Raw genomic sequence first — 26,519 nt, forward strand, 5'->3', positions numbered from 1 at the left:
TAAAAAAAACAAAAACCAAAAAACCCCCACACAACCCAACAATCACCCCCCCACCCCCCTTCCTGTTAAGACTGTTAGAAAACTGTTTGTAACAAAGAAATTAATGAAGTAGGTCTAGACTGATCAGCAGAAAGTACTGACCATTTCTCAGACATGCATTCCCCATGTAGACAAGTTAAAGGGCCACAATGCAACTTAACCTATATACTTACAATTCTGTCAAAAGACATCTCGGACTGATCACGCCAGGACTAACTCAGGTGCATCATACGTGGTGTATATGGATGAAATAAAGAAGTTGCATAAAATTTATTTTTCCACCTTGTTTTACAACATTCCCTTTTAAGTTCTTACACATCTGCAACACGTAACTCCACAGAACAATAAATAATTGGCATTGATATTTCTCTTGAATCAAGAGTATTTACATATTGTTTAACTAGATGACAGGTACAAAACATCGGCATCACAGTAAATATCATTTTGACACCAGAATCCATTTCCCCAATTAAAAATTAAATTAACTTAACATTTATTTTTTAACAATTAAAAATGTTCTCAAAGGCATATAAGTACACAAGTTGTAGTAGGCAGTAGTAATGGACCATATTGGCAAAGCTGTAGAACCCAGGATTTCATGCAAATCAAAGATTTTATTAATTATGAAATAACTAATGATAAATGAAAAATAAAACAGCCCACCCAGCTCACGCTGAAGATTTTAGTTGGCACTGGACTGGCCCCAGCAACCATGGGGATGAGCCAAACCCCAGCCGAACAGCTGTGCGCAAAGAACTTGTGATGGTGAGCTGCATGCAACAGTAGTTCACATACCTGGTTCAGAGCACTGCTTGCGCAAACCAAGGATTTATGATGCATCAGATGGTGCAGCGGCTTTCTTCAAAAGATAAAGCCAAAAGACAGGCTTTAGGGATTCACACATCTAACTCTCTGGGGCTCCCTGACAAACTCAGCTCAACTATAGCAAAATTTTCCTCAGCAGTAGCAGAGAACGAGAGAGGTTGTCACGGCGTTCAATTGTGATAGTTCAGTAGACCACAGAAAAACACCACTTTTGGTGCTGCTCAGTTTGGTCCAGCCACAGCTGTAGCTCTCGGCACGTAGTTCTCAACACTGAGGGGACACCAGGGATGTCACTCATCACTCCTCAGCCCAGTTCTGATAAGACCCTGCACAGATTTAAGCTGCTGCTGTTGAATAAAGAATGTTGCATTTCAATTGCACTATGAGTTGAGCAAAACAAATGTTTGCAAAGATAAACAGGACAAGCTCTATGGAGGAAACAAATACAGAGGTAAAGGAAAAAAAAAAAAGAAAATGGTTGTGACACACCTGGAATTACTGTAGACATGCAGGAAGAGAGCAGTGCATGTCACAAAACCTCCACGTTAGCTAACCACCGCAGCAGCACAGCCCAGAGCGTTGGCTTCCCTAAAGCAGCCACGGGAAGCAAGAGCACACTGTGAGACATACACCGCTACCCTACAGCATCACTTGGAGCACAGTCCCAAAGCACACAAGTTATATGAACTGCTACAGTACATAAACCACAACAAAAAAAGGAATAGGAAGAACACTAAGTAAGGCTACAAACAAGATACTACACAGAAGAAGAAAACAATGCTTCACTCCCAATAAGCACAAATTATGAGCATACTAGAGGAAAAAGATTAAATTTCCAGCAGAGAAATCCATTTATTCAAATGTACAGTAAGTATGAACATATGTATTAAACTTTGCTTTTAAAAACATTTTTTAAATAACTGAAGAGAAATAGATTGCAGACATAAAGTGCTAAACTTGAAAAATATAACAATCATTCCTCCTTCCTGCTGTTTGTCAGATGGCAGTTTTAATTTTCTGATTGCTTTAAAAAAAATGCAGTGTATACCCAGACAGAAATTACTTCCTGGATTTACAACCTTGTGCAAAAAAACTAGCTGCAAAGGAACATAATTCGCACCCCAAAACACAGCTATAGCTTACTATTAATTCCACTAAATATGCATTCCTTATTAAAGTTATGATTCAATAAATATAACCAAAATCACAATTCACTCCCTTTCTTGGCGTAAGCTAATATTTTGCAAATATGGTCCACTCAGTGTAAACTGTATTGACTTCAGGAAACAGTGAATTCTACCCTATATACGTCTCAAATATTTACATACAGTAGCATGGCACTGTTATTCTTGCAGGACATTTAACTACTAATACACACTAGATAGGGACAGGGCTTTACAAAGATGTCTACTGCGATGTGTTTGCCAACGGACAAGAGGGACTTGACTTCTCAGTCACCAGAAGTGGCCAAAACAAATTCTTGATTCTTGCATTTAAATCTATTTAAATCAAATGCTGACTGGGGACTCCAGAACACCTGCATGGCCAACACTATCCAGGAGCTGTAGCAAGTCACAATAAAGACAACATTAAGTATCTTTTTGGCAAAGTGGCATAATTCACAAAAGGCTGTTAGCCCAACTCCCCCACAAACGGGCTGTTCAGGCACTGCTTTTCCCCTGCGAGACAATTCACGGAGAATGTGGGACTTCTAGGGCCTTTCCCAACATGAACATGCGTGTCAAATAAGTATAAATGTATATTATTATTATTTTTAGGAAAAAAATTAGAAGAGAAGGAAAAAGGCAATTTTTCAAAATATTATGAAAAGGTGAATACTAAGAATTAGCTTTCCTTAGCCAGTAGGTTGTTTCTGAAGGCGGTTGCTATGTATCAGGACTTTAGACAAGAGCCTAATCAGAAGACTAGCACAAAAGAAAAACCAGTGAGTTAAAGAGTGTTTGCTGTTCTTATTCCTGAAGCAATTTGAAACATGATTTTCTAAATTAAGAGGGTTTCCCCCACATGAAATAACAACAAGGTCATACGGACTTGTACCTTCCTCTCACCCTGAGCCATATGCATTATGAAGCACATCCAATTTTTCACTAAATCTTCCGGAACTTGCTTCCCCTCCTCTTTGATACTTACTCACAGGAACTGAGAGCAAGGAAGGCAGGTCAGGTTGTGCAAAACACTCCCCAGAGCAATTACCACACAAGCCACAGCTATCTTAGATCTGAAAATTCAAGACGTACCACTATGGGTCAACGTAGACCCCAGCTCTTTTAAAACAACACTCCCATTTTCCACTGATTTTCACATCAGACCTTTTAATGCAGCATTGTGCTGCTTGCGACAGTGGAACGCCTGTAGCAATGGCAAGAGAAGCTGGCAGTCTGTGACAGAGGTTCAGCATGGCACAGAGATAACCAGGGAGCTTCTGCTCCTCACACCAGCATGGTTGCCCTGACCTGGACGAGCTGCCTCGAGAGGAGAAGGGAGCTCAGGCTCTGGGCTCTGCTGTTCCTGGTCCCTCTGCGCAGCTGACCAACAACGGCGCCAAGCAGTGCCAGCTCCGACTGTGGTTTTCATGATGTGGGAATGAGACAGCAAGCAACTAATTTAGCACAGACTAAACAGCCAACAGATGAGGATGGCTGCCACTAAAAGCTCATCCATGTTTGACGCATGGACCCAAACGTAAAAGGTTCCCGTAACTCTCTGTCCTTCTCCTGAGCAGCCTAAGTACGTGTTGCTCTCCTCACGGTATTATAATGTGGGCCAATGCTTATTATAAAAACAGAACTCATTGAGTTTAATATTTGAAAATTAAAAATAAATACATAAATTTGCTCTGCACATGAGCCTAATGCCTTCCTACGAACCCCACTCCTGTGATTCAAGTTTGGTTTTTAGAGCAAAGCAAGTGCAAGGTTCTCAAAAACTGCCTCTCTGCAGGGAGTATGTCATGAACAACATCCACCTAGGAGCGCCTCAGCTTATTTGCAGCTCATCTTCGTAGTTTCACCCTAACAGGAAACAGATTTCGTGTAGCTGTGAGGAATAGCAGCTCTGTGACCTCTCCTTTCAGTCTCCAAGGATTCAAGACACGTCTGCCACATTGTCTGCAGAACAGTACGAGTCTCTTCTCACGTTGTCGACACATTTCAAGTCTGATCAACTGCAAATTTCTTTTCCAAAGAGGATTTGCTTTAGTTTAGATAATTTTCTCCTATACAAATAAATATAGAGTAAAGCTATTATGTCACCAGCTCCTTTTAACAGGAAGCACAAAAGCTAAACAAAACTGAATTTCTTCATTTTGGACTACCATTTCTCTGTATTTATCAATGGCTGGATACCTCCAAAATCACTAGGGTGACCACATTTCAACTGAAGGAAAATCTCAAACACGCTCAGATTCTCAAGTGCATGTAGATCCAACATGCTGGAGCCCCATTATGGAAACAGCATGCCATAAATCAGGAATCAGCTGTCAGCAGTATAGTGCATCACCTACATTAAGGGATTTCCAAGATGTAAAAAGAATGTAACTACTTGAATCAAAAAGATAAATAATATAGAACAACATAACACAATGCAAGGAACAGCACAGATACTTAAAAAAAGTAACTTAAACTTGCCCAATGTAAATTCCAAGGTCAGTTAGCAGCTTTCAGATACTTTTAACCATGCTTGAGAAACCCATCGTCATTGCAGTTACGTGCATTTGACCCCAGTTAAGTTGAACAAAAGTGACAAGAACTGGATGAACTAACAAGTGCCTCCACTCTCAAAAAACTCCCTTTTATCGTTAGGTTTCCGTTCACGGCAGTTGTGAAGTCTTTTTCAATAAAGCAGCATGTAATAGAGATTACCACATGATCCTTATGCAAATATTGGACGTATTCATTATAGTAACAACTACATGATTTTGTCTCTCAGCCATGTGCAATATTTGTCTCTGGTGTGCAAGGAGGGCAGCCCTAGGACGTGAGCTTCGAATAACTTGGGGGAGAAAACCTTCGTCTCAGGTACTTCAGGACGTAGAGGGGAAGGCAGCTCACCAGAGTGATGACTGTGACTTTCCACAAGAACGACAAAGTTGCAATGAAGTAAACATCTGGATAAAGAGAAGAGCACAAAGTCAATGAAGATGGGAAGTACGTTCTGGGAAGAGGTGCAGAAAAGCAATTTAATCTACCAACGCTTCTTAAACTGCCTCACCTTCTCCCCATTCAAGTTCAAAGCTCATACGATACCTGGTTCCCCACTCTTCTGCTCTTCTCTTCCACAAAAGATACAGCTTTCTGCACAGCACATTTCAGTAATGTATGCAACTCCTCACAGGCAAGTGCCCATACATACCCTACGTGAAACAAGGCTATCCATCTCCTGGCAATACTAAGCTTCCTTTAAATGGACTACTTGTCCTCTGACTCTGGGAGCTGCCCTCTCCTACTTTGCTGGCAGTTCAGCAAATGCATCTTTTGACCCAGTTATAATACCTCAGAATCTTTGCAAAAACAATTGAAGCATCGTTCAAAATGGAGCTGGTATACTCATATGCAAGACATACAGATCTAGCCCATTGGGAAGTTATCCTCATTGTCTTCACAGTTAGCAAAGAGCTTTATGGAAGAAGTAGTGACATCTTGTGGTTCCCGAATGAACACTGGAACAAACCCCACGGATCTGATATTTGCAACTAGACAGCTACTGGGGGAATCTGGAATTCCTCACCCTTTTTCCTTTAGCCAGGGAAAAGGATAAGCTCTGTTACAGGCAACTAAAAAACAACCCAACAACCAAACCCACAAGAGAAGGGCCCCAATGAAGCAGATAAAACAAGGTAAGTTTTAGGAGGCAGCTCCTTCACCCAGTTAAAAGATGAAATCTTTCAAACCAACAACAGAGGCTTCAATCTGTAGTCTCAAGTTCAGTTCCCATATGGAAATAAAGACCACTGTTACATATGACAGCTGATATGTGGTGGAGCTCTGAAAGTACGGATGAGATTCACTGCGTAGCACACAGTCTACTGACCACCTTTACCTCCTCTAGCATTTCGCTATGAGAAGGAACCATAAAATACCTTTCAAGTGCCTTCAAATCAAATAGAGCTTATTCTGGTCAGAACCACTATCATTTTAATTATTGTTGGCTTCATCAACAGCCTTTAAGCTCAATTCAACTCTTTACAGTCCTGTCACTATTCAGGTCATAAACTAACTGATTGGAGAAAAGGCATTTAACATTACCAATAAACTCATGTAAGAAGACCAGAGAAGCTATGTAGCAGGAGAGACTAAGGAGCTCAGCCACTATCATGAGCCAGTGCCACGTCTGGATCGTCAACGCCACCATCAGTAACTCGGTGAGAATCAAGGATGTGAAGGAAATGGCAACAATGTGGACAAATTCGGATTCAAAGAGGAGGAGTGCTCCATACATGATGATGCTACCTGCAAGGGAATGGAAGATTTGGGTATTTTATTCAAACACCAGTATAAGCTCTAAAACCCACTGCTAGGTCTTGGAAAGGCTGAAACATAGTCATGTCTTGAGACTGTTTTTCATGAAACCTGATGCATGTAATGACAATGAATCAGTTACTATTTAGGAGACAGAACTGATGAGAAGACAGGGAAAAGTTACAGCAGAGGTGCCCAGACTTTTATAACAGTCTATCATATTCATAGACACATGGAGATAGGAAATTAATACATGCTATTTTGGCAACTGGAGATTTCTAACATTGCGGAACTCTATCCTCCCAGAAAAAGCAGTTGGTCACTTTTAGCTCAGAAGCTAAAAGATATTAAATACTTCTAAAACCTACTGCATTGCCTCAGTGCCCAGATGGAAGCAAGGTGTTGAAAAGCTCACTGGATACAAGTTAGCTGCTCTTTGCACTACTTTGGCCAAGATCTCTCCCCTTTACACTTCCCCCTGAAAGGAGTACATATTAAAGCACTGTTAATGATGCATTGTTTCGTGCTCCTATTCTGGCTAGCCAGGGAATGCTCACAACGCCCTGCACGGCCACCTGCACAAATAACTCATGTTAGCAGCATGAGTAATCCGCACCAACATCCATCACACCAGGCTAGTTTCGGAAGGGAAAACCTGCAAGTGACTAGAGCTAGAGCCACAAAGTTCAAATCCAGCTGTGAACTTTCCAAAATTTAGGACTGCTCAAGTTTTCGGTCAGGCTCATCTCTGCTAGCAACTAGCCCAATTGTTTGGCCTGCTGTTTTCTAGTTATTTAGCACATCAGAAGTGAAGTCACTTTAACCAAATATTGTAATCAGATAGTGGTCTTAGCTCAAGAAGAAATCTTTCCCTCAATGCATCACCCTCTGGCTTTAGCTTTCCACCACTTGTGAGTTTGCTATAAATGCCTTGGCTTTGCCATCATATTTATACAGCATGAGAAGACCATTATAGGGTTCTACCGTATTAGATTTCAGAAGATAATGCTAACAGAGCTTTTACATTCTTGGATTCACTCCCTACTGAGGATGGCAGTATCAATTAAATCAGTAAGAATTATCTGCTTATTTTGGCACATTTATTCTGACTCTCGTTGATAAAGGAGTTTTGGAAAACAAGAAATTTTGTCACAGAATCATATTGCCATTTTAGCTTTATAGCTCCACGTTATTTACGTGTTTTCCACGATTCCCTGATTAACACTTACAGAAAGTATTTGAGTCTGAGGTTACTTGATAAAAAAAGACAAAATGAAAGAAAAGACCTTCTTAGACATATACCCCAATTACTACATCCACTTTTGGAAAATGGATGCATTGTAATTAAGGCATTTGCTTAACTGTTTTAGCAGCCTAATTAGAGTGTATGGGATATGATCAAGAACCCAAGCTCTTCTCTAGTCCTTCATTACAGATGGCTATGAAGTAACCAGAACTATTGCCACTTCCAACAGACAGGGTTTAGATAAAATACACAAAGCTACAGATTCTGTATTTTGCATGCTGACTTAATAACCTGTATAATCTATGGGTTTGAAAACCTTTTTCAAAAGAAGGGAAGAGTCACAAGCTCTACTTTACAGATGGAGCAATTAAAGCACTGAAAGGAACTTGCACAAAATTACAAAGGATGGTCCCAATGGGAAGAGGCATGATGCTTTGAACTTCTACGTCACTGCCTACGACAGGGTTGACCAGTTGCTGCCAATATTTAGTTTTAGATAATTTCTTCCTTTGGCAACGCTACCAACGTTTTCTGAGACAAAAAAAATATTTATTCATTATCCCAAGGATGCATTGCTAAATTCACTTCACGCCTTACTTAACTTCCTGCAATACAAAAAATCAGATATTCTGTACTCATTAAAACATCTAAAGGCACCAGCAGAAGTTAATTTCTTACCTTGATAGATGCTTATTAAGACCCATATTAAAAATGTTTTGTATGATAACGGTCGTCCCTAGAGCAGGGAAAGACAAAAAACAAAGACAAAGCTCCATTGGGGTTTTCTTTTATGAACATTCACTTACAGATCAACCCAGCAATTAATAAAAGAGAATTTGAAGGTGATTTGGAAAGAAAACAAAACAAATCAACCAACCCTGAGGTACTGTCTCTTTATTCTCATTTTTCATGATGCACGAAAGAGGCCTGGGACTGTGGAAGCTCACTGCTTGCACAGTACAGTACAACCTCGTCCTTACTGCATACACAATTAATTCAATGCAAAGATGTCTCATGAGTTTAGTAATTGTACTGTGAAATATAAGATGTGTGTATACACATATATATGAACATATTAATATTGTATTTCTAGACACACACACACAAATCACCATCATATTGAAGGCAGATAGGTTCTAAAAAAAAGCATCTCCAGCCAACACAGCTATACCAGTACAAAAAACCCCCTATGTTTAGACCAGGCCTAAGGATGGTTGGAGAATTAGTGGTTTATGACATAAGAGACAATATACAAGTGAAACCAGATGGAGACTTATTCAGGCTGTTGGAAAAACAGGCTTTGCTTCTGAGAGTATCTGTTTAACAGAAATCCTTGAGGGAAAGGATCTGTTGAAGACTCAGTCCACCCTTTCCTTCAATTAAGAAAGATGTTCCCAGTCTGCATACCCCAGTTATTCAAAAAATTTTCCGGGGGGCGGAACGAACCTAAGATTTACCTTCCTGATATTTCTATGGTAAATATCAAATGAAGTTTTGTCTAAGGAGAAGGACCTGACTTTCATGCTAGAGCTACAAAAATGGCACAGCAACCAAGCCTTTAGGTCCCTTTAGATCATCCTCAAGGCAAACTTCTATTCAAGGAACTATGTGATAATCTCCTCCCTCCATCAAATAAGCATATCCCTTCCCCCCATCCCCTTTTCTGGCTTCAGGACAGTGCCAAATCCCCGACAACTTCTCTTTCCCCTTTATTTTGGAACAAATCGGTAATATTAAATCCTTAGAATTTCCCACAGAATGGAACTTCTATTTCTCCAGCCGTTTTTAATAAATTGCATTTCATGTAGCATTCAATAACAAACTGCCAGGAAATCTGGTTGTATCTGTTAATTCAAATTTGCCTTTAAAACAATTTTGCTTGAAAATGCATGATAAAGTTCTGTATCTACTGATAATAAATTTGACTTTACACATTTAGAGTTTCAAATCAAGACGGAAATCTTGCCTTAAACCAAAACAGACAAACAAGAGTCTCCCACACCTTAAGAAGATCTTTGTAGAGCTCTGGGTACAACATTGCAACTTCAGATTTAACATCCTTGTCCAGGACTAGAGAAAACACTGGAAACATCGTGTAAATTGTGGAGTACCTGGGAAGAAGGTAGAAGACTAGTAAATTATCTAACGTGTAGATGAGCAAACCGAAATGCTAGTGTTCAGAAAGGAAATACAGTATTCCTGAAGTGCCAAATGATGTACATATTATAAAAACTTGCAAATGGAACACACCAGAGTTTTGCATGTAGGAAAAACCTGAAGGATTTGCTTTTTGAATGGCTCTTGATTAGAAACATTCATACACAGATGATTGGTTCAAGTATTGCAACTGGTGTTACAGTGTTATTAATGGAGCCAAGAACAGACCTGTCCCCACCCCAAAGTTACCTCTACAGTTCAGGCTTGATCCTGTTTGCATCAGAAGGCAACGGAGATGAATTTGCTGTTTGATTTTTAATTATGTACTTGAAAGTCTACGAAGTCATGGGATTACAAGTATAATCCCAGTATGTTTTAGACAGGAACTGATTCCTGCTGTTGAAGAGGTTGGGTTGTCCTCCCTTTCTGACACTGTCAGGAGCTGGGCACTGGCTCTCACTGCTGCGCAGGCACCAGCGCCTAACAACTGTCCCTCTGCTTTTTGCTAGGATCAAAGGAACAGTTCCTGGAGGATGGCTTGCTTCTCATGTTCTGAATGGGACAAACTGTCCTTTTGGAAAGGTTTCTAGAAGTGTTTGCACTGCCTTGGTGGCTTTGCTCAGTGCAGAGGAACAGAAAGGGGACAAGGATCACATCCACCTTCTGCAGCGGTGTTGTGAAACACGCAGAGTGGAGATGTGCATGCCTTGCATGTTAATTAGTCCAAATCTATTCATTATGCACAGGTCTTCCACACTATTAGTAAAAAGTGAGCTCTTACCCAATGATGAGAAAGCCTTGGTAGAGAGGAACTGAAGCAAAGTAAAATACTGACGAGAAAACAGCCTAGAAAAGAAAAGAAACAAGCTTTTCAGGCATGAAGGTACTGCAGTAAAAGTAACAGCTTAAAAATATACTCTGTTCAAACTGGAACATACTTGCAGTGGGTTCTCTAAATTCCTGAAATGAAGACAGAAGAATGTAATATCAACCCTTTTTATTCCTCCACAAACCTTGGATGAAAGCTATGTTTAATAGCAAACACTGGAGAGCTGGACTTGGAAAACTTTTTGTAATGTAATTCCACAGAAGAGAACATAAAGAGTTTCCTCCAAAGCCCACTGGTTTGATCAAAGCTGTCCAGATGTTGTGAAGGACAGGTGTGTACTTATTTATGCCTGGATGATGCCTTCACAACGTAAAAAGAGTTAACACTCACTAATACAAACTCCAAAGAGTTCAAGATTTTTTTTCTTTTTTTTTTGTCAGAAGTTAGGGGTTGTTTTCTGTTCTTTTTTTTCCGCTGCAGAGTAAGCTAGACTGTCCTCTGAGTTTGAACCTTTTGTCTCTATGGTTCCCTCTCCAATGTATTTATTTTAAAAAGGGGAGAGGGCGGAACCAGCCTTCTCAAAAATATCAAGTATTTTACTCAAAGAATACTTAGTATTTTTAAGGAATATATCAGTACACTATGGCGTGGAAATGCAACTCCCAAAGAGTAACCTCTGTCCTTAACTGTAACTTTCACTCAAGTCACCACAGCTAAGAACGGAATTTGGCTCATGAACTCTTAAAATCTCTTTCAACTCTCCCTGCCAACTGGCTATTGCATTTTTGTTACACTGAGGCTCTGCACACATGAGCAACGTAAATTTTGTGAATATCTGTTTCGAAGGTTCCCTTTGAAATGGAGAGGAACAGACTGCCTCCACGTTGCTGCAGCGAGCTGCTGAGTACTTGGGAAAGTTAATACGTGCTTCAGCAGCCTTCACGGCATGGCTGCTGCGAACACTCCACAGCACGCCAGACCAAGCTTTCGGTAACCTCTTCAGGGTCTGAGCCAAGTCCTCTTCAGTTGCTTAAGTAAAGCCTTCAAATAGTGAGACCGAAGTTAAAACACACCTGAAAGTAAGTGCACTTACTCAGCAGAGGTCTTGAGAATATTGCCCTGCTTCAGATTTTCAGTATTTCCTAGCATTACTAAACAACAGCGATGATATGCTGCACGAAAGCAGTGTTTTCTAAGGTAGAATATTGTTTGTCCAGTTTTGGAGAAGTTGCTGATGTTTGTCCAATACCAGGAACTTTCTTATGTGTTTTCCTATCTAAGTAACAACCTCAGGTTCCAACCCATGAAAATTTTCAGAAGAAATGGTTGCATCCAAAATGAAACACAGAACCTTTACTTTTTGATTTGACTTTTTCACCTCTCCATTGGAAAAACCCTCATGACAGTCCATTTACCTGCATTGTACTGATGCACAGGCTCCTGTGGATTACAAACTGACTGAGAGCTGCAGACCGTTTGTAACTGTTCCTTCCATGCACCATTAGTAAACGACCCAGATGTTTAAACTGAGTGATAGAGAAATCGGCTGCAAGTGATGCCTGTTTTCCTTCCTGTGCACAACAGCAAGTAAAAGCATAGTGAGATCATTTCATTATTGGAAACAAAGAAATATCATATTATTATTTAGTTATCACTGACAGAATTTCCAAGAAAATTTGCAATACATTAGGTGGGGGAGAGTATTACCTCAGTACTTCTGCCTTCCACCGTGGCTTTTAAGCAAAGAGCAAAAATATGAGGAGAATTCCCATTTGAACCCTGGCCTCCAATTCTAAGCAACCCTCTGGATTATGATTCACAACACGCATGTTAACGTGACACTCATATCAAGTCAGTTTTGAACACAAATTTTCAGTCTCAAAAGTTCACTCAATTTTAATGTTTTGGCTCACTGCAAGCAAAGTCTTTCCACTGCCGCCAAATCCAGTCTTGTTGCTCCAAGCAGCTCCACATGCAGGAACCAGAGCTCTAACCCAGAGTTTGCTTTCTAAACTAACATAAACAGTTTTTAATTGTACATGTAGAGTATATGTTATCAGAGTAGTTATAACTCCAGCATTTGGAGCATCTACGCGTGATTAAACACCCCAAAACTAACCACGACGGTCCAAATTCAGAGAATCTGCCAAAAAACAAATAATGAACTTGAACTCTGTTAAACAGTAGTCTCCTTTACAGCCAAATTATTTTTCATAAGGCTATTGGTCTGATGATTATTCTTGTGGAAGCTTCTCACTTTCACGCACAAATTTCTGAGTATTTATTTAAGAGTTACTTGCGAACTAGCTCCTGAATTGCCATAGGAAGTCTTATTAAACACGAGGTAATCTCACCTTTCCTTCAACTCCAACACCACAGTCAGCCTCCTGAATCATGCTAACATCATTCCCTCCATCACCTGCAGGTCAGAGCACAGACAAATGACATTGGTAGCTAAGCAACAGGGGCAACTTCCAACCCTGCCAAAGGCATCTTCACCAGACTGCAGTATTAGAAGAAACATTTAACCCTATCAACAAAAGCAGGATTTTAAATAGAAATCATGAATGTAAATTCTTAAGAAGTTTTGTTTTGTTTTTAATAGACCCACAGGTCACTGATCACTTTATCTGACTTGTAGGTGTGCCGTTATACCTACAATACTGAAATAAAGCTCACAGATTAACAACGGCACTTTACCTGATCAAGTTCAAGCTCTGTTTTGCAAAGACACCACCCCAAATATTTATGAGTAGTTCGTCATTGAAGTTTCCATATGCAAAATTTCATCTTCTCAATCATCCCACAAAAACACTGTTCCCTAACTCAGCATTTCCCGGTGTTATGAGATGACACGGGACTGTTCAGTCAAAAGAATAAATAGCGAAGACATCATCCTGCATGGTCACTCCTCCCTACCTAGTCCCTTACCTACTGCACAGGTGAGTTTGCCGGTCCTTTCCTGGAGCAATCGCACAATCTGGGCCTTCTGTGTCGGAGCGCATCTGCAGCACACAACGGCAGGGCACTGGCAAGCCAGCTCCATGAACTCATACTCATAGTATTTCAGACACACCTAATTTACAGAGATCAGAAGCGTCACCGACATTTGTGCTATGAAAGCTTCTTTTAAAAAAATTTGAATTCAGCCACAGTGGTTTGGGGCTGTTCCTTAACAGCCTGAGGCGTTTGGAGCCTACCTCCAGTGAGTCGCCAGAAATAACAAGAGCACAGTCGTGTTTCCGGCGGAAGGCGTTCAGCTCTAGATGGGCTTCTCCACGGTTAGTCACCTGGGGAAAAAGATGGCAACTGAGGAAGGGTTTGCTTCATCAAGGTGAAAAAAACAAACAAACAAGTCTCAGAGGGAGCAAAAGTAATATGGACAGGCAGCGCACTGACTTATTCAGAGCACACAGTCAGATAAACAAAAACTCAGGATAGAAAGCTGGGTCAAAAGAATAAAAATATTCTGAGTCTACTGCTGGAAAACAGTTGTGATCTCAGCACCCCTCCTGCCCCAGACTTTGGGGTCCCGAAGAAGTCTTGAGAGAGGGGTATGTGGGTGTTACTCACTAGTCTGAATATATGGATGTCCTGTGTCCGTGTCACCAAATGTGCATTCTTGGCTGTACACGTGGCTGTCTCTAACTTATCCCCTGTCAGCATCCACACCTAAAATCCAAATATTTAATGTATTAAATACAAAACTTAACAACCGCGTCTGCAGGACATCTAGAAGTACCACCTGCCAGTTCAGGCATATAAAAGGACTATTAGAATAGATATACAAATTATTCTCCTAAAAAAGCCCTATTTTAAAACATACAAGAAAATTCTCACAGACGAAAGAAAGCAAAGCTTTTAAAGAGGCTGAAATGCAAAACAAGTTACAAACTATGTATAACATTTTTCCCACCTGCAATATTTCAAGATTCTGCTGATAAACCCACAAAATGCAAGCTAAAGAATGTGTATGCGTGTGTTAATGTGTCCCACCCCAGCTATTTCTCGTATGCTGAAATAAGCAGGCCCTGCTGCAGAAAGATCCCTCATGGCCCTGCCTGAAATGTGGATGATGCAACTGGGGTTAGCTCACTGCTGATGTGTGCGTCTGGAACAGACTAAGTTGGTTGGGTTTTTTTTTTAGATTTTTTTTTTTTTTTAAATACACACTGCTCCTTTTATTTTGTGCTGGTGAGGGGGGGCATTAGAAAGCAATGTCAGCAGCAATACCCTGTTATAATCTGGCAGGGAATTCCCTCAGTGTAAATATATCAGAGTTTTTTTGTTTTTTCCACCGGTGTTTTTATTCTTTCGAGACACTGCCCAAGAATATTTAATGAAACTTAAAAAAAAACCCCAAAACAAAACCCAAAAAACACACAAAGACTCACTTATTTGTTTAATAATCTGAGGCTGGAAAGAGATTTGATCTTAACAAGATGGTCCCTGTAATGCATTACAAGACTGCCTTCACTCTTGATTTACTTCTTGCATGCAATACCCTAACGAACATACCATTGCAAGGAGTGCTCAGAAGTGCCGCACTCGCTGTGTGACAACACGCTCCACACCCTGACACCAACTCCAGTCAAGGTGAAGAGAAAAAATGAAACCACTTTGGAATAACTGCCCAGGACCACGCCGCAGAGCAAGAAAGCCACAACGCTGCTAAGGAGCTCTGTCTGATTCCGCTTGTCTCACTTCTCTGCTGAAGTCCCTGCTGTTTACAGGGATGGCTCCAAACAGAAAGCACTTTTGGAAGCTTGTCCCACACCTTGAATTCCACTTCCTACCTAAATCCTAAACACACAGCCCTGCTTTGGATTCACAGCATGGCTCAAGATTTTTGCTCACTTTGCTACTTAAAGCAAAGAAACCACAATCAGAACCTTTTACCTACTTTTCTTGCCCAAATCTGAATGTTTAGTCTATTATTTTTTTTCCTTTTGCAAGTCCGGGATCTGACTGACAAGTTTTCAGAGAGAGAAACTAAATAGGCATCACACCGGTTCGCCCACTGCTGAGCACAGCTCAGGCCATAGGTGTCTGAGTCTTAGATGCTGGAGCCCAGAAAGCTGGGGAAAAATAAAGTCCAGTCCCTGATTCTCTTGGCTCAGACCCCCTCTAGCGGCTACTGAAAACACGTATATTCACAGCTTCAACCCAAGCACAGGCATTCGTGCACCAGCGACCAAACACATCCAAACCGGTCTTGTTTCATGCAATTATCTGAAAGAAACAACTGCCCAGAAGAGTCCTGTAGCTACCCCTCCTGCCTACACACTCGGTTTCTTTGCAGAAGGAGCCAGAGCATGTTAGAGGAAGAAAAGCACAAAAGGTGACATGCTTTCATGTGTTCAGTTAACATTTACTACTTCCAGCATGTTCTGTTCCCAAAGTGATGTTTAAAATGCATCAGCCAGCCCCACTGTTCCCACTCGCAAAGGGCACCTGGTGAAACGTTTACCTTGACAGGGCTCCCAAACTGTCTTAATTTACTGTCTGCAGGACAGTGCCACATACTCCAGAGGGTCTAAGCGTTCCTGCTAGGAATAACATTAGGTTAGGCAGACCTTAATGCCAGCATTTCTCAGCGTCTCCAGAGTGGGTCTGACATCCGTCTGCAGCTGATCCTCCACGCCGGTGAGACACAGCAGCTCCATCTCCATCTCCAGGCTCTCGATGACTGTGGCTACCTTCAGGGAGCGGTCATGCACACTTAGCTTCGCCTGGACGTAGCGTGCCTGAGGACAGAGCAGACACAGCCACAGTTACTCACACAGCCAGCCTGCATTTTTGTGGAATACAGGGTTAACCAGCACGAGGGTTAACCAGTTAACCTCCCTCTGTTAACTGTCATTCAGGGATGCCACCTGTAATGGCTGGCAAAAACGAGGTGCACGTTACAGAATAAGGCAGAAAATATTTCAGGAAGTTTCTGTCATTTTGCCTCTGTCCTGTTCCAGCTGGGCAGCACGGTGCACAGCGTGTCCTTGTGCACACAAATGCACAGCAGCTGCTGAAGTGACACCTGCAGAAAGCCTGGGAGCGACTCCCTCGCACCACAGGTCTAACCATGGTTTCTGTAACTAACACATCTACAAACAATGGCAATAGAGAATCCTAAGCATTTCCACTGTCTCATCTCTGCATTTAGCTAAACAGTTCTCCTTCACATTTTGCCTGCCTGGGGTAAGCAAATTAGTGCTGTGTGTAGGGACCCACCTAACAAACCCCATGCATGAAGCCCGTGTTTCCATGAAGCCCGGCTGAGTTCTATTCTGGTTGTTTGTAGTTTTCCCTCGATGTCAGAATGCAACAATGATAACTAAAAGCCAACACATTTCCCCACACAAACAGAACTTGTCTAACAAATGATGAATATTTGCAGAATTTATAACCACAAAAGATTATAAGGCAGGATTCAGGAACTGTTTTGGAGGGTTCTGGCTGGGATCCAGTTTCATACGTATCACTTAAAAAGCAACTTTGATTAAAAGAACAGCAAGACATTGAAGAATGATAACTCTAGCAGAAGGAGTAGGGAGATGAGAGGGAGTATTATCACAAGAGGTCTGTGAGAATCACTTCAGGGATTGTTTGTTTAAAAACAAAGAAAAAAACCAAACAAAAACTTACTTCAAAGTCTTGATACTGCTCTTCTGTCAGAGACTTCTTGGCTACAACAAGAACCCTCAGGCCTTCCCGAGCCATGTTACCACACTGGAAAGAAGTATCACATTGTAAACCATAAACTGCATCTCAAGTAAGATGATTTATGCACAGCATTGCAGAGATGGCAATGTAAGATAGCAGGTTAAGAAAATAACCGTCCCATTTGAGCAACCCCAGTGAGTCTGTAACATCTGATAAAGTGCATGATAAACCCAAGAGGAAAAAAGGAGATCTGCAATGGTTTGTAATCTATCCCAGTGATCAGAAACAAAAATGTCCTCTCTGCTATACCAGCGTGGCAAAAACAACCCCACTGATTTCATTTTCTCTGTCTCTAAGTAAAAAGACACAAGGCTTTGATTTGTAGACTTCATATCTTTGGCCATCAACTCTTTAAAATAAGACCAAGGTATTATTATTTCTTTGAACACCAAGGTTTGGCGGTGGGGAGAATCAGTAACTGAAGCTACTGCTATGAACTCTGTGTCAACATTACTACTAACCTGACAAAAACAGCCCAGTACAAAGCTGCCAAATGTAGTTTTGAAATTAGGCCTTTCAGTCTAAAATAAATCCAAACACAGGATGAAGCCCAGGACAAATTTGGTGATCCTGAGTGGCAATCAGTTTTGAGCAAAATCCATTTTATTTACAGAACTTATTCTGCACTAAATATCTTGAACTCGCCACCTGACTTCCTTGTTACTGCACGTATATTTGGCTGAAGGCTAATCCAATGAATTGCCAGGATCAGTGACCTTCTGGCTCGCAGATGTTTTAGCAGTTATGTCCACTCCGCCACATTGACAAGCTTTGTCATATGTTGCCCTGGAAGGAGAAAAGCACTTGCATGAGAAACCCTCTGTATATAGGAAAGACAGCCCTGTACCTCCTCTTCCAGCCAGTCGTTGTACTGCACGATCCCAGCCATCACCACATCAGCCCCCTTCATATAGAAGGTGATCTCTCCTGTTGATTCATCCTGCAGATAAGAAACAGAAGAATCTAAGTTGGGCCAATATTAGCATATTTGGAGTGGCGTCAGCAAGCTAAGTGATGAGTTTTCTGCACAACGGTCACAAAAATGTCTGCACTGGGTCAGGCCGAAGGTCCATCTGGCTCAGCATCCTGTCTCGGGGCCAAAAGGAGATGGCTATTCAACTGCAACTTGGTTACTCGCAGCAGGAATTAATGCTTTAGACAAGGATGATCAGCTTTTTAATCAGCAACGTGGCATCTCCATACAGACACGCCTCAATCCCAGCTGCGTGTGCCTTCAGAATAACCTCTAGCCCTCACCTTGAAAACTTACCTGAAACAATAACAGATGCACGAAGCTGAACAGAGTAAAAATCACTCTAATTTACCCCCTCTGTTACATTATATGGCATAAGCATAATTAAAGTTTATGCTTGCCGCAGAAAGGTTAGATTGCTGCCTGCCTTATCTGATACAAGTAATTTGTAGGCTGCAAGCAAAGCATATTTACATTACCACAAATTAAAAAATCCCTTCTAACCAGGCAGATACCTAAGGAGGTCACAGCTATTAGTATTACAAGCTAATGGAAACCCTGGCAATTTCCTCAAAGGAGACAAAACAACGAGTAAGGAACAAACTGCTCTGTAAACCAAGATAGCCACCAGGGATAGGAAGAAAATAAACTTAACACGCAAAACCAAAAAGCCCAGGAAGGTCTGGAAATAAGACAGCTGTGAACAAAGGGAGAAAAGTACTTTAGGAAAAAAAGAAATGAAAGAAAAGCACAGTGGACACTTCTTCATTCTCACACTATTTAATATACGTGTCAGTCTGTTCCGCCATTACAGAAACTAGTGGTGAAGGTTCTCGCACATGAAGAGTTTGAGTCGGCAGGTAAAAGCCTCATGTCCTGTGGCACTGGCAAAACAAGAATTTACATCCATAGCAAAAAAACCCCAAAAGCAGCACCTTATGTGGATACTAAAAACGCAAAGAAGAGAAGTAAGTGTCTTTGCTAGGGAGATTAAGAAGTAGGCAAGGATAACGAAGCTCCTTTACTGAACATTTTTGCCAAGCTCATAGAGATATTCACAAGGAAGATTCTTATAATTAAGCTTAAGCATGGTTTTCAATGTCCTGAAATGTCCAGCCTTCATATACAAATACCCACACATCCCACATCCCCAAAGCAAAATGCGTGTCACTCTACCAAAACAACTAGAATCTGCTTAAATAAAAGACAACGCTTTTGGCAGTAGCCAAAGGTAAAGGTTTATCTATTAAATTATTTGATTAAAAAGTGTCTAACAACATCTCTGTAGGAAACTGAATAAAGACTCCACTTCCCGTGCTGCAGAACTGGCTTAAGATAGTTTAGATTTTTTTGTCCAATATAAATACTGTATCAGCTATCTCCTTGCATTAGTCATTTCCTCTCACCGAGTTCAATAGGAGGTTAGTGCGTTCTCATATTATGGTAACATCACACTATAAATCTACACAGAGATTTGCCAGTTATATTGTTTTGGAGAGGCATCTTTTTCCACCGTGGTCTGACTCTGGCCACAGTTCAAAGGCTTCTTTCAATTCCAGATATGACAATAGCACTATCTTTGCTTTACAACAAAGATGATTCCACATGGGTAAGGGGAAAAAAACGCAAAGAAAAAGAAGAATGGAAAATATTGTGGTCAAACAAACAGGCCTTCTTTCAAGAAGAAGAAAAGTCAGTAATCAGTACGGTGAAGAGTGGCTGCTTTGGTAGAACAAGACTTCTTAGAACTGAAATAATCAGCTACAGAAATGACAGTTGATCACAAGTAAACAAGCAGATATTGCAAAAATATCCTAAACGAGGCAACATCTGCTACTTGTTTTCAGTATTAACTACTACTTTATTTACTAAAGTTATGTGTTGAAGGAGATCTTTTTATAGGAGCCAGAGCGGACAGGACCAGCAGGGGAGACGGGCGTCTCTGCCAAGGACTGCAGTAACAGCATTACTGGGCTGGACGCATGAATCACTTGCTGAAACTCTATACCCAGATTGTACAGGAAGCCTGGCAAGACAATCACAATGGCTCCTGCTAGCCGAAAAAATTGCAGTTTATAAGAATGGGCAATATCTGTATAGTTGAGCAGAAAATTTTACCATTTGAATTCTACTCACTACAATCCTGAGTGCAGTTTCATTCTGCAGCTTCTCCCTCCCTCCCTGGCTGCTCACTGTGTGTGTTGTCTTCTGGATACTTCACGCTACTTTCCCTCCCCTTATTTCTGTTTTTTAAACAAGCAGCACAGTTTTAGAAGATACACTGAAGAGCTAAACACCTTGCAAGTTGTGGATCAAAACCAAATGGAGTGCCTACACATGCATATGTGTATGTTTAATAAAAGAAAATTTTACTTGGCAGCTACCTATTTATAAACTTTTTTTCTTTTTTTAAATGAACATGAAAATCCTGCTTGAAGATATTATTTTGGAGTATACAGGAACGTGGCAAAGTAATACCGAGGCAGCCAGCATCTGCTACTCAAACCCTACTTCTGCACAGGGTATACAGGGAGCTGATTTTAGTGGCTTAGCAGCAGCTCAATGGCTGCAAAATGAAGACACTCAATTAACAAGCACAACAGAGAGGGACCAATGCTTCTATTAACAGTATTTACAGTCAGGATCTGGGCCTGATGTTGCTCCCACTGACCACAAGTGGGAGTTTTGCTGGTTTTGGCAGCAGTAATATTCTAAATACAGAAATGCAAAATAGAAACCTTTTTCTTCCTAATGAGGGAGAATGTAGATAATAGATAATTTAAAAGGAATAAACTTCAAATCAAAGAGAGAAAAAAAAAGAGGACTCTTCCAATTAGATGAGAAAATTTCAGGGCATCCACTTCTCTGCTGAGCATACAAACACAATTTAATGAAGCATACCCTGGCTTCGACAGTTAGCCCACTTCTTTTACCTTTGATAAAACAGCATCTCATAAAAAGTTTGCACTTACAGTAAGCAACAGGGTGGGAGGTTGTTTAGTCCTCCCTCTTTTATTGCTAATATTTTTATTCTAGGTCTTGAAAAGGTTGCCTGAAGTCTCCACATCATTTTCACTACAAAAATAATTAATCTGAAAAATTTACACTTGCTATATTTAAACGGATATGCACTATACTTTTTGCAGCTATCCCACGCAGCACGAGACATTCGTGGGAACACTGACGACTGTGCACCTTCAACGGCATTCAGCTGGATCTCTAGATTCACAGATTTAACACACCGATTACTTTGTACAAGCTCAGCCTATCAGCCCACTTCAACTAACATTCCTGCCCTTGGGCATGTTTTAATATTCCAAAGCCTGGAACAATTTGAAATACAAATTTGTCCCCCCTACACCGTACTGTGGTGTGTGATCCAGAATTTAAAAGCAGTTCCTTGAGCAACAGGAGATCCAGGTCCAGACCTTAGAGCAGCCTCCCAGTACTTAAAGGGGGCCTACAAGAAAGCTGGAGAGGGACTTTTTACAAGGGCATGTAGTGATAGGACAAGGGGTAATGGCTTTAAACTGAAAGAGGGTAGATTTAGATTAGATGTAAGGAAGAAGTTCTTCACTGTGAGGGTGGTGAGGCCCTGGAACAGGTTGCCCAGAGAAGTTGTGGATGCCCCCTCCCTGAAGTGTTCAAGGCCAGGCTGGACGGGGCTTTCAGCAGCCTGGTCTAGTGGAAGGTGTCCCTGCCCATGGCAGGGGGGTTGGAACTAGATGAGCTTTAAGGTCCCTTCCAACCCAAACCATTTTATGATTCTGTGATACTCAGAATAACACAAATACAGCCATTTGCATCAGCTTCAATGATTTTCAATCTGCATTAAATACAGCTTGTCCTTCACGGGTTTGCAAAAATAATTATCACCACATCTCTTGGTAACAGGAATACTGAAGTTCTCTGCAATATTTGTTGTCGTTGAATACAACCACTGCATTGCTCCATTTTACATCACCCCTTCATGGTGCCGTTTCTGACAGGGGCTGTGCTCTTCCAGGGGTCCAGAGAAGTTGAGATTTGTGAAGCTACCAAACACCATCCAATAAAGCAGAGCAAATTAATCTGCTATCGATGAGGCCCACGTGTGCAATACTGATCCCGACTGCTTCTAACTAAAAACAAAGGCTACTCCTCCTACTGTTGTAACTTAAAATACACGAGGAAGAAGATATTTTTACATCCTATTTCCAGATACCCCAAAATAAACATGCAGCAACCAAGTTTTATGACAAAGTAAATGGAGGGGGGAAAAAGAAGAAAAAAGAAAAAAGAAAAAAAAAAAAAGAAAAAACCCACCAATCTTACCTATTCTCCCCACCCTAGATAACAAAGCTGCAGATCCCATGAAATGATACAAAATCATATCTTGCCCTGGATTATAGGTTTCATATTCATGTTTTAGATTCCTGGTACCAATTATCTGTCCGTACTCTCAGTAATAAATAACAAGGATGTTTTAATTATCTCCAAAAGAAATATTCAGACTGCTTCACCTTGTTTGTTTCGCAGGCAAATGGAAGTGCCTTACCATAGCTGGGTTTTTTTATCTTACTAACATTGATTCTTTAGCACTATCTTGAAAACTAATGACAATAAAAACAGTTGAGATCAGTTGTCACCATTAACACCTACACTTTCTTCTTCTTTCTTTTTAAGGTAATTTTTTTCTAAGAGTCCGATCTTATATTGTATTTGTACATAAAACTACAAAGTTATGCGTACAATTTCAGCTGGGCATGTATTTAGCGCGCGTAGTGCCTGCTGCTGCTGATAAAGGTACTTGCACAAATGCACCCTTTTGCCTTAACTCAGCTATTTTCAAACCCTGCTCGTGACACCGTGGTCTCAGCATGGCTGCGGGCTCTGTTAAACAGCTCAAAAAAAAAAAAATCTCCACAGTTCCCTGCAGTTACAAGTGCTTCCTCCTGCGGTGCTGTACTTCCACGGGGTCTGAGAGGACTTTCGATGCCTGGCAGAGATCTGGGGAGCACTTCCACAAAACCACTAACAATATCCTAAAGTTATTTGTTGTGGCATCAGTTCAGGATTCCCTCCCTCCTTCCCACTTGCTGCCATCGTCATTGCCCCCTGTTGTACCACCACAACGGCTTTGGAGATGCAGTGTAAGCTGGACCCATGAACCTGCTTGGGTTCCTGCTCCTGATCCCAAGGGGAGGAAAGCACTTGTGACCTGGGTTGACTTACAGCCCCAGACCACCATATAGCCCCCCAGCTCTGCAGCATGACGGCGGCATGAACACAACAGGAAGGGCAGGAGCTTTTGGACAGACAAAAGGACAACCCCAGGGACGCAGAGCAAGGCTTCAAAGTCAGCTCAAGCTTCCCTGAGACGCTGCTGGTGCCTGCTCCCCTGGTGAGAACAGTCCTGCCCCTACCGAGCTCCTCTTCCTCCTTGCTGTGTCAGCCACTGTGGGAGGGGACACAGAATTTGGGTCCCAGGGGACAGGGTAACTGTGACTATTTCTTTTGCTGGCAGTGCTGGCTTCAAGATTTCCTGAAACAACAGCCTTACCTGAGAGATAACATGGCATCTCTGCTGACTATCAAAGCTGCTGAGCCTTCGTTCAGCACACACAGCTAAAACAGATCTTAGCTGTCTTATGTCCCACCAGTCCCTCCCATGTCTCCTTCCACCTTGCACACTTGTAGCAAAAATCCTGTCCCAACGTTTTGCAGCATCCCCAGGCCCCTTGGTTTCACAGTCAGAGGGAAACGCTCAAGCTCCCTCTTCCTTCCCAGCACCATCCTGGAGGCCCTGTTGCACCACCGAGGAGTTCCTTCCACAGTTGGTGGCAGTGCTGGCTGATGGCCTGGCTGGACACCTGTCCCCAGCCTGACATTGCCCCCAGCGACGTATGCACAAAACTACGCAGGGAGCTGCACAGCAGAAACCCACCCCAGAGTACATGACAAATTAAAAATGTGAGCGGGAAGGAGCAGCTGGAAGAAGCTGGAGCTGCAGAGGACACACCCCCCCTGAGTGCCTGAAGCTTGGGCTCCTTCGTTATTTTGAGCAAGGGACCAAAGATCAATAAATTAAAGATGTCCCAGGGCACTACATCACTTACTGCCAAATATGGTCAAGGAAAAGGATGTATCACTAAACAAACCCAGCAATGAGATGCTATTAGCTCAAAACAGAGAACCAGCTTACAGCCTGAGGTAGAAGAGACTGCAAAACTCAGCCAGGAAGAACAGCACAGGTGAGAGCAAATGTTTTTTATATTTCACTTTGTGTTAGCAGGAGATTCACAGACATGAGAGCTTACCCGAAGCCACTTACCCGAACGATTATGCCCATGCGCTTGCTCTCGTAAGTGAAGGGGAAGATCTGGAGGATGGTGAAGTTCAGGATGTGGCCACCCGGTGTCCTCAGCTGCACGGAGGACTGGTCTCTGCCGACCAGCGTTAAGCCCACGCTCTCAGTCCACTGTACCAGGGCCACCTGAGATGAGAAGGCCACGATGAGGGCAGCCAGCCCACACCATATGTCCCCTGAGGAGCACCAGAGGGGAAGGGATAGCAGGTGGGGGCTGCAAAGAATTTCATTAGTCATTAATGGTGCTATAGAACGATCCGTTCATATATGCAGGTCCTCCTATATGGCTCTTTCTAGTGGGCTTCTGAAGTTAGAAGCTTACTAACAGTATTTTCAGGGTTTGGGCAGCCCAGCTCCTGTCTGATTCAGCTGCCAGGCTGTCCTAGACTCTCAGCAGGAGGTGGTCAGCTCCCTGCCTTCGACTGCCACATCCTGAAGGACAACCCTTCAGCAAGGGCAGGCACAGGTACCCTCCGCCCACGCCTAGGGTGCCCAAACCTCTGCTTGGGCACATCAGGTAAACTCTTTACAAAGACTTGCTTTTTGAATGTGCTATTTCCCAGCTTCCTGTTTATGAAATCAAGGATTCAAAACGATGCATTCACCCTGGATTTACAATAAAAGCCAGAAACACTAACGCAGAGCACATTAAAAATCCGTATTAAAGAAGCAAACAAACAAAAGAAGCTCGGTGTTACACTCTATCTGTTTGGTAGTAACAGTTCATCAACAACTTTCAACCTCTGTACTGATCGACAAGACAGCTGAAGGCTGGCTCACAGACACTTCATAGCAGAGAACCCCTTCTCCCCAAATATTTAAAAAAACAAAAACAAAAAACCCCAAACAAACCCCAGATTTTTCAAGGCACACACCAGAACTCATTTAATTGAACTTATGTGGGTATCATTTTGATTGCAGCTTCTAGTATTTAAGGACCTACAACACTGAATTCTTTACAAGCTTTCACTAGATTACAACCAGAGTCATGACAGAAGACCAAAGCCTTTGTTTTGCTTCCCTGACAATCCCCCCAGAACCCCCACCTCAGCAGACACATCCATCTAAGATTGAGACTGCTGAGATATGGGGGTTTACCTCTAGAAGCTGTCTTGGCAGTAACGGATGGGAGCAGCAGCTGACACGAGCCCATATATCACTGACCTCCAGAAAGGATCAAGGGATACTTTCTCCAAACAGACGCAAAATACTGGAAGTATTTTACAGTGACATTTTGAAAGGCATGAGAGTGCTGGGCACATGGTTGCTGCTGACTTGAAGGTTAATTATCCCTCGTGCCTTTCAGGTTCTGCCTTTACTGCCTTAAGTGACCACAAATACCTTAGACAAAAATTGAATTTATTTTGGGAAATCACATACACAAGATACAGATAAAAATGGAACCTATAAATACTTACATTGAGGCAAGATTTTACTAGATGAATTGATACAATTGGGTCTAATTGGAGAATGTTTTGTGAACTCAGCTCCCTTTCATCCACAATTAGGCTTAAAAGACAACCTAAAATAAACTTTTTGTTTCATAAAGTAGTCTTAAAATGCCAGATAAAAAAATATTAGTTGAGTTGGCTTTGCCTTGAAAGACCTTTAAATCAATTTGAATCAATATTTGGTTTAATATTAGCAAATTTTTGCAGGCTTATTCACAAAGATTACAACAAATCAAAGGCTCTTTCAAGCTTATCTTTTTCAAAAGTTTCTTCAAGCCATCCTTGGTGCATTAAAGTGTGCAGTTAGATAATCATCCTAACAGTCTCCCAGAGCAGAGACGGAGCTTGGGTTTCTGATACTCTGGTTAATAAATAATTATCGAGAATTTTTCACAGCATGATGTTACGTGATGTTCAGTGTGTGCAGCACTGGCTGTTGATTTGCCCATGTTG

At 41.7% G+C, this 26,519-nt stretch overlaps 1 protein-coding gene across 2 annotated transcripts in view; it reads right to left on the reverse strand.

Annotated features, from left to right (window-relative positions):
- Positions 1-306: 306 nt before the first annotated feature.
- The window catches only part of ATP9A (ATPase phospholipid transporting 9A (putative)), a 66,657-nt gene continuing 40,444 nt past the window's right edge, over positions 307-26,519 (reverse strand). For both annotated transcript variants that reach the window (XM_050907323.1, XM_050907324.1), the window contains exons 15-28: positions 24,580-24,741; positions 18,141-18,233; positions 17,216-17,299; positions 16,150-16,320; positions 14,147-14,245; positions 13,774-13,863; positions 13,505-13,649; positions 12,928-12,992; positions 11,989-12,144; positions 10,526-10,590; positions 9,590-9,698; positions 8,266-8,323; positions 6,129-6,332; positions 307-4,990 (exon numbers count right to left, since the gene is read on the reverse strand). In XM_050907323.1, the coding sequence (XP_050763280.1) occupies positions 4,854-4,990; positions 6,129-6,332; positions 8,266-8,323; positions 9,590-9,698; positions 10,526-10,590; positions 11,989-12,144; positions 12,928-12,992; positions 13,505-13,649; positions 13,774-13,863; positions 14,147-14,245; positions 16,150-16,320; positions 17,216-17,299; positions 18,141-18,233; positions 24,580-24,741 (1,638 nt within the window). In that variant the 3' untranslated portion in view covers positions 307-4,853. The remainder of the gene's footprint in view (positions 4,991-6,128; positions 6,333-8,265; positions 8,324-9,589; positions 9,699-10,525; positions 10,591-11,988; positions 12,145-12,927; positions 12,993-13,504; positions 13,650-13,773; positions 13,864-14,146; positions 14,246-16,149; positions 16,321-17,215; positions 17,300-18,140; positions 18,234-24,579; positions 24,742-26,519) is intronic.

The sequence above is a fragment of the Gymnogyps californianus genome, chromosome 17, assembly GCF_018139145.2.
Source record: "Gymnogyps californianus isolate 813 chromosome 17, ASM1813914v2, whole genome shotgun sequence".
Classification (NCBI taxonomy): domain Eukaryota; kingdom Metazoa; phylum Chordata; class Aves; order Accipitriformes; family Cathartidae; genus Gymnogyps; species Gymnogyps californianus.